General features: G+C 30.7%; 1 protein-coding gene across 1 annotated transcript; it reads left to right on the top strand.

Annotated features, from left to right (window-relative positions):
* The first annotated feature begins 257 nt into the window (after nt 1-257).
* On the top strand, nt 258-3,724 carry LOC117167164. The gene is made up of 2 exons (XM_033351890.1): nt 258-454; nt 2,050-3,724. Exons 1-2 carry the CDS (start codon nt 379-381, stop codon nt 3,117-3,119), a joined length of 1,146 nt encoding a protein of 381 aa, XP_033207781.1. The 5' UTR covers nt 258-378; the 3' UTR covers nt 3,120-3,724.
* The last annotated feature ends 4,464 nt before the right edge of the window (nt 3,725-8,188 follow it).

Below are 8,188 nucleotides of genomic sequence, written 5' to 3'. Positions count from 1 at the left end.
GAGAACTGATACTATTTTAATAATATAGTTATTTGTCCAAGTTTTGTTAATGGCCTTTTTGGTAAAATGTTTTTAGGAAAAGTTAGAGTTAAATACCTGCATGAAGTTGGATTCTTTGATTTGGTTTTAATAAAATTTATATTAACGTGAATTTTGATTGAAGAATTTCTCTGGGTTCATCCTATCTTCGAATCATCCCCTGATCATGGATTTTTGTTTATCTAATTACAAATATTTTATGTTTTCAGATTATTTTGACTACAAAGATGCAATAATATATCCTGTCAGAGATTTATCGGGAAGAGAAAAGTTTCCTTGTCCAAAATGTTCAAGCCTCTTCACCAGAAAGGATAATTTGATGAATCATATCAAATATGAATGCGGACAAATGCCCAGATTTCAATGTCCATATTGTTCATACAGGACTCGAAACTCATCAAATGTTCGTGCCCATGTTCGTAGAATTCATCCTCAAAATGAAATTTATGTTATAGATATTGTCAAGAATTTTAATGTTAATTTACCAGCTATTTAGGATGTTAAATATTTTACCGATTTGATTTCTCAAAACCGTTTAAAGTTGATCAAATGTATAAATTTGCCCATAGTATTTACATTTCGAACTTTGATTTTAATCTATATTTTAAATCATTGTGAGTCATACATTTTCATATATTATTTATACAATAAAAATACATAGTTTTCTTTAAAAGCATATTAAAAAAATGTAAACTGCGAGTCCAGTGTTTGCGAAACTAACATAAATATAGAAAGCGATGTTTTTTTTTAACAAAAATGATGTATATTATTAAATTAGGAAACGTTATTTTTTCGATTTTGTAATCCAGTTTTATGAATTTTAGACTTTATTTGTGGAAGCTTTAAATTTTTGGGATAAGCATACTCTATTTTATATTCGAAAATACATTTTTTTTAAATATATATTATATATTGGCAGTTCGTAATTTACGAATTATTGTAAACTGAAAAAAGAAATTCTTCATTTACAAAAGTACTGTTTTTATAAATATACAAAACAGGAAATCCAAAAAACCTATTTTTCTTGTATATTCACATACATTCGAACTTGTGCAATTGTTTCAGTTGTTAATTTACTTAAATTATTTGTTTGTCTTTTAATTTTCCTCTGGTGGAAATGTATTTTCACAATAAAATGCACCAAATTACAATACAGTACAATCATGGGAATGTATACATCAATATATATATTTTTTTTTATTCTTAAGAACTTTATAGGTAATTGAGAAAAGTACACTATAAACTACCACGTTTACAAAACATTACAATTTTACATTGTTTCACTCATTTGTAATCTTTTGCATTTTATTATAAAAATATATTTCCACTATTTATGATCTCAAAAGTTACCTCAGACCAACATCTTAATTCATGTCCAAATTTATTACAATTTTTATGAATAAAAGTTAAGCTAAGTCATGCTAATTTTTTTAAGTTTCGATAATCATCGTAAGTTTTCTATTTTTTATTTTAGAAATTAGTTTAATTGCTTAAATTTTTCTTTGGCTTTAACTAACCTGAACTAGATTCTGTACATTGCTAATATTTTGGCGTCGACTTTTCTTCGCAGGTGAATTTTAAATAAATATTTCATTTATGTGTTAAATCGAGATAATTTAAAATCCGTGTTGTATGCGCTTCTGGAATATATTAAAGAAATGCGAATAAAATATTTTAATTTTTTTCTTTTTGAAATAAAATTGTTCTCTATCGTTTTTAATTTTACTCAACTAAAACATGCAGTTGGCCAAATAATTTATATTATGGTTTAAAACAGAATAGTATTATAAAACACTTCAGGATACTGTTGAAAAAAATAGAATAATGAGGTTCTGGTTTGCAAAATTCCATCTCATAAAACATTTCTTATTAAAATTCACAAAGGCACTTCCTCTTTAGTATCATATTCAACAAAAGAAACTTTTTTCAGTACCTCAATTATCACAAACGGCCACATCCCTGGCACTACATTTGTCACCTTAATCCAACATTTTAAAATAATTTTTCCAGATCCTGACTACACCTTCGTGGAGGTGACAGAAAACGACACCGAAGTCCCATGGGAAGCTGGCTACAATCTTAACTCCTCTTTCTCTGAAGCTTCAAATGATATCAACCCACTCTCAATTCCCTCAGAGTCTGATCTTGAAGGGTCACCCGACACCAAAATGGACTCTAAACTCAACCTTTTACGATCTTTAAATCATGAAAGTGGGCTTTCTAATCCGAGTAAATCAACCCCGAAAAATTACGATCTGAAGATCTTAAAGGTTGATTTGGTGAAACTTCCAGATGTGAAACCTATTATCAGAAAGGCTCGCCGTCGCATGAATCCTCCAAGATCTCGTGTCCACAAAACAAACTTCCTCACCTGTCCCAACCGGTGTGGAAAAGTATTCTATTTCAACCGAACTCTTAATAAACATTTAGAAACGGTTTGTGCTAAGACTCCTCGTTACGCATGTCCACAAAAAGATTGCCCTCATCGTCACAAACATCGTTACATGGTTCTTCGACATGTCAGAAATCATCATCCTCATCATGAAGTCACTGCAATTGATCTTTACGATATCAGTTTCAACGAATCCTTAGAAAATGTGCAGTCTAATATCATAGATCCTTTTGAAGATGAAGACACCATAGAAAAATGGATGAAGCAAAATGTGCTAAAGTCTATTAAATATTGGAATGCAGACAGCGAGATCAAGATATCCAATGTTTCCAGCCTGGCCAGAACTGAGGACATCAAACAGGAAACGAAGCAGTTGCAGCTTGTAAAAAACCCTCTACAGCGAGAATCAAAGCACTCTTGTCCAAATAATTGTGGTAGAGCTTACAAAAATCAAAACACTCTCAAATCACATGTGCAGTACGAGTGCCAGCAAAAACCGAGGTTCAAGTGTCCATATTGCACTATCCACAGTAAATATTCTCGAAATATTCTTCATCATGTGAGAGTTCTTCATAAGGATCGCGAAAGCTACGCCATTGACATTGTCACGAAAAAAATTTTTGGGAATATTCGACGACGTCAGTCTGAGAGACTTTGTAATGCCGTAAAAGTTGCTCAAAACGATTAGATTTACGGCGGACCGGCCCACCGAGGAGAAATTCCCGACCGAAGTAGGTGTTGCACTTCCACTTCGATTTCTTTCGAAGCGCTCGAGAAGAGCACAGTGTGAAGTTTTGCACTGAGTATAGGCTCGTTTCCCTCGATGAAGTGGTGGGAGAGCACGAGTATGTCGGAGAGATACGAAGCTCTCCCACCACTTCTGACAGTGCTCGTGAGCTCGTCCGCTCTCTGAATATTTCGTGTTTTCGGGAGCAGACTGCGTCACTAGTACGAGATATGAGGAAGTGGAAGTCACAGAGCAACATCTGATTTAAGAGAAGCTGATACAAATTTTTATTGAAAAGATTGCCTTTAATTATAGTTTATTTTAATGTAAAATATAATACAAATATTATGTTATAGTTTAAGTTTTAATCCTGAAAGCTTCCTCAAGTTTTAGAATATAAGTATAGGAAGATGGTTTTATAATAAAATTAATTTTTATTTTATGTTGACTAAATTCAAATATCATGTTCCACTTTTGAAATATGTTGTTTCGTGCAGGTTGAATCAGAATTGTATCATTATGTTTGTTCCCTGAAGGTTATTTTATTTTAATGGTATCAAATACCTTAATCTTTTGTGTTTTCTTGTTACTTCCTTGTTCTTAATAAAAAATATATATATGTAAACGCATTGGATTATTTGTATACCCGGCGCTACTTTACTGTTGAACAATTTTGAGTTCCTGATGTTAATATTTCAGTATGAGGATAATATTTGATTAAAAGCCTAGTAAAGCTGCAATTTGTAGAGAAGCGTTCTGAATTATGATTAGATTTTCAATTTTTAAATCAGTCTGCTCTTTTTGGCACTATTTCTAACTTTTCTTTATTTTTCTGTTTCCAGGTGCATATTACCCGAAGCGAAAGAGGCGTACGAATTCCGAATTGAAGCAATTCCCTTGTCCAAACTGTCCAAGCGTTTTTATGTGGATGTGTACCTTGAAGCGGCATTTGAGAAATGAGTGTGGAAAATTACCTTCTTTCAAATGTGGGTGGTGTAGTTATACAGGAAAATGGAAAGCCAACGTTTGTCGACATATTAAAACAGTGCACAAAGGATATCGAATTTACGTTACTTCTGCCTTTGAATAAAAGACAAAACATGTATTGAATCATGTTTTTTAAGTGAATCAGGCACAAAAAAGAGCTGTTCCATTGACTTAGAAACTAAATGGTATATTATGCACCAAGGGGGAAAATGGGACTTTTTCGACCAACGAAAAATATACGAATCGTAAAAAGCCCCCTCCTCCTTGGTGCATATGATGGTTTTTCATAACAAATGCATAATTTTAGATTTTGGAAAGTTTTTTTTTGTTTGATTGTTAATTTAGGAAATTCTGTATAATTACAAAAAAATTTAATTACCATTATGGCAAATTTGAAGGTAACGTTTTTTCTGCAACGGCATTCAACTGATACGAAAATCTGTATCAATATAAAGAAACAAAGAATTATCACATTCTTGAATCATTCTGTTTCAGATCAAATCGATACTTTCAGATTTAGTATGAAAATTTGGGTAATTTCCGGAAATTCGAGATAATTTATGGTAATTTCTAGGCAATTTATGGTAACTTATTGCTGTTGATATATCATGTTTGAAAAGCCCTACTTCAGCTCCGCTTTACGGGCACCTAAAAAGGCTGAAATCATGTATGTGTTATAAAAAATATGTACTGTATTCAAATTCTAATCGTGAATATTAAAATTTTCATTTAATACATCAAAAAATATCTTCTAGAGTTAAACATTATTCTAAACCATGTGAAATATTTTTAGTTTATAATTATCATTCTGAAAAAATTGCTGTAATTCTGTGATATGGTTTGTATTTGAACTTTATGCAGCTACAATTTCGATGTTTCGAACTTCTTTCAGCATCATGCACAAATTAAAAGAGGAAGCGTCACAAATAGGTGATCAGCATAATATTATAATCATCTTTGCGACAATTATAATGAGTTATAAGTACTTAATTTAACATTGTTATGGTATTATTACTGTAGTTTAATGACTAAACTATTAAATTCTGAGAATTCCATGAAATCTTTAGTTTTTTCTTGGAACAATATGTTTATTATTAGTATAAAACTAGTTTAAGAAAAAACCGAAATACGCGATTACTGCGATTACTAAATCATCGATCTGAATAAATATTTTCGTTTCATTTACAATTCAAATATTTTTTTGCTTAATATCATACGACACTCTCAGTAAAGTAGGTTTTCAGGAATAAGTAATCAATAAAAAATAGCAAAGAATTTATGTATACGCTATAATTTCTCACTCCATATAATTTTTTCAGGCGATGTCAACGAAGTAGCTGATTCAGATTTGGAATGAACTAGACGATTCACTTTATTGTAAAAATGTATATATAAAAAATTGAACTCTCAATGTGTATCTCTAACTATATTCAAATTTCAGGTTCGAATTCTACCTCTCGTAATTTTCACTGTGATTTTTTTATTTGTGAAGTTTGATAAAGACGATATGAGATGATAAAAACGAAACTTTGTGTGATCCAAGTAAATTTCTTAACCGATGTAATAGTGATTTTCTATTTGTTTCTATTTTGCCATAACACGGGGCTAAGCGGGAAATGTGGGGCAAAGCGGGATACCGGCTTTTTATTCAAAGAAAGCAATATCAAGTCATGAAGTGCAAAGATTTCATGTGCCCTACTGAAATTCCTCAAATTAAAGATCTTATGTTTCCTGCTTCTCCCGCTGTTGTCCCGATTGGCCCCGTTTACGGCATCTCTCATTTATTTAACTAAAATATTATAAAGTTCATTGTCGTAACAATTTTTAATTTTGAGACGTATTATTTGTTTATAGAGAGAGGTTGCCTGGTGGAAACTATCTTCATCAATGAAATGAGAGACCCCCTGGCTGCTACTTCAGAAGAGGTCGCGAGTATGAGAAAATTTAAATGCTCAAAATGCCCCAGTGCTTTTCGAACAAAACAGAGTCTCTCGAGGCATATCAAATTTGAATGCGGTCAAGATCCACATTATCAATGTCCATATTGCAACAGATTAACGAAGAAATCTTCCAATGCCTATACACATGTCCGCAGACAACATGCTGATCAAAAAGTTTACATTATTGACTTGCGAAGCGGTGAAGAGGCAAAAGTAGTTCGACTTCCAAAACTTGCAAAAAAGGGAGTCAGCGATAAAAATTGTTCTTCGTAGTAAAATTTTTCTCATAATTTTACAATCATTTATTCATTTACATTTATTTTATAAAATAGTTTAGGCAGTCATTAAAGCTAATCATTATGATAAAGATGTGCTTTATGACAATTATGTAAATTATATAATAAGCGTAGATTAAAATAGTATTACTTCACGCCGCAAGAAAGGATTCTATGCGTATTATCAAATTGTTTAGTCCTTTTTGATGAAAACAACAAACATATATTTGGTCCAAAAGTTTTATTGTATTAAAAAAAATTTTTTTTGAGAACTTTTTTATGATTACCTTAACTCAATAAACTACTGCAGGCTCTAAAAAGAGCTTTTTCTCACTAAGTGCCCGCTAAGCCTTTAGGGGCGTGGATTAACACCAGGCGTTTTGTGAGCATATACTGTATTTGTCAGAGATTTTATTTTTTCTGTGCAATTTACTTATCTGCCAGTGAATAGAAGAACTGTTAGTGTCGAAAGACAAAATGTGTACCAGAATTTTCTTGAATTATAGAAGTTTATGGTGAAGTATATTTGCATTATATACAAAATGTTTAATAAAAAAAATTTCTAGCCTATGGACATTGTTAGTTAGGTAATAGACTTGTAAAAAAATCGAGCATTTTATTACTGTATCCTAAAGCCAATTATAATGTCAAAAAAGAAGAATCTCTTTAATCCAAAGGATCAATTCTCAGCAGGGAAATCAATAATTGAAGCGGGAAAAGCTAAAAGTACTAAGTCCAATTAAGGTAATTTGATAGAAGAAGCAAAAAACTTGTCTAGAGGAAAAATTTACAACCGAATAATTAAGTTATTTATTTTTTTTGCATAAGTGGATATATGTGTTCAATAAACATGGTTAATTAAGCACCGAGTCGTTTAGTTTTACTTGCTTGAATTCTAGTATAATTTTCAAAAATTTAGGAATGATTTATTTATATGAAGATTAATCTACAATATTTGCGTAATATTTTACAAGGCATTTCAATTACTCAGAAATGTGCTGTAATAATTTTGTCTCAAAATGAATTTAGGTACGCTTTTCTCGATAAAAATTATTTTAAGGAATTAAAAAACAACTTCTAATTGCCTATTAAAAATAATACGCCAACACAAAATTTTGTTGTGGTTTGTGTAAATTGTGATTTAAAATTTGTAATCTCGCTTTATAGATGTGAACAAACTTTATGGAATTTCTATAGAATTTTTTTTAATGTCCATAGAATACCATTTTTTTCAACTTTGTTATCATGTAATTTTTTCAGTAATACAAAGAATTTGCTGTCAAACTAATATATGATTATCTACATAATTTCTATCGAGATTCCACATAATTTCTATGTGTCATGCTTATATTGAAGTAATTAGCAAATATTAGTGTATACTGTGAAGTACTTAGTTCATGATGCGAATGTATTATTTAATAACAAAAGTATTATTTGTACTGACAGACGTTTTATTATGTTGTATAATCTCAATGAGGAAAATAATTTATGCTAGCGAAGCAATAAATAAAATGACGAGTATAAAAAATGCGATTAACTAATGCTTCACCCAGGGCGAAATTTTTTAATGAACTAAAAAAATATATATGAAATTGCTAAATGAAAAAATTCTTATTGAAAAAATTTTAGATTAGTCAGTTTGTCACTTTTAAAATACACGTTTTTATTCTTTTTTATTAAAATTAATCCCAAACTAATTGCCAGGTCTCTTCAAAAAATTAATTTAATTACTCTTGTATTTAGTAAAAAAATAATTTGTCTTAGAACTGAAGTTTTTCAGATTTTCTCGAGAGGGTTTCAGAAGACTGACGTATGTACTCACGGCATT

The sequence above is a fragment of the Belonocnema kinseyi genome, chromosome 2 (genome assembly GCF_010883055.1).
Source record: "Belonocnema kinseyi isolate 2016_QV_RU_SX_M_011 chromosome 2, B_treatae_v1, whole genome shotgun sequence".
Lineage (NCBI taxonomy): Eukaryota > Metazoa > Arthropoda > Insecta > Hymenoptera > Cynipidae > Belonocnema > Belonocnema kinseyi.
Note: the sequence above shows the minus strand (reverse complement) of the source record. Positions and strands in the feature narration are given on the sequence as shown.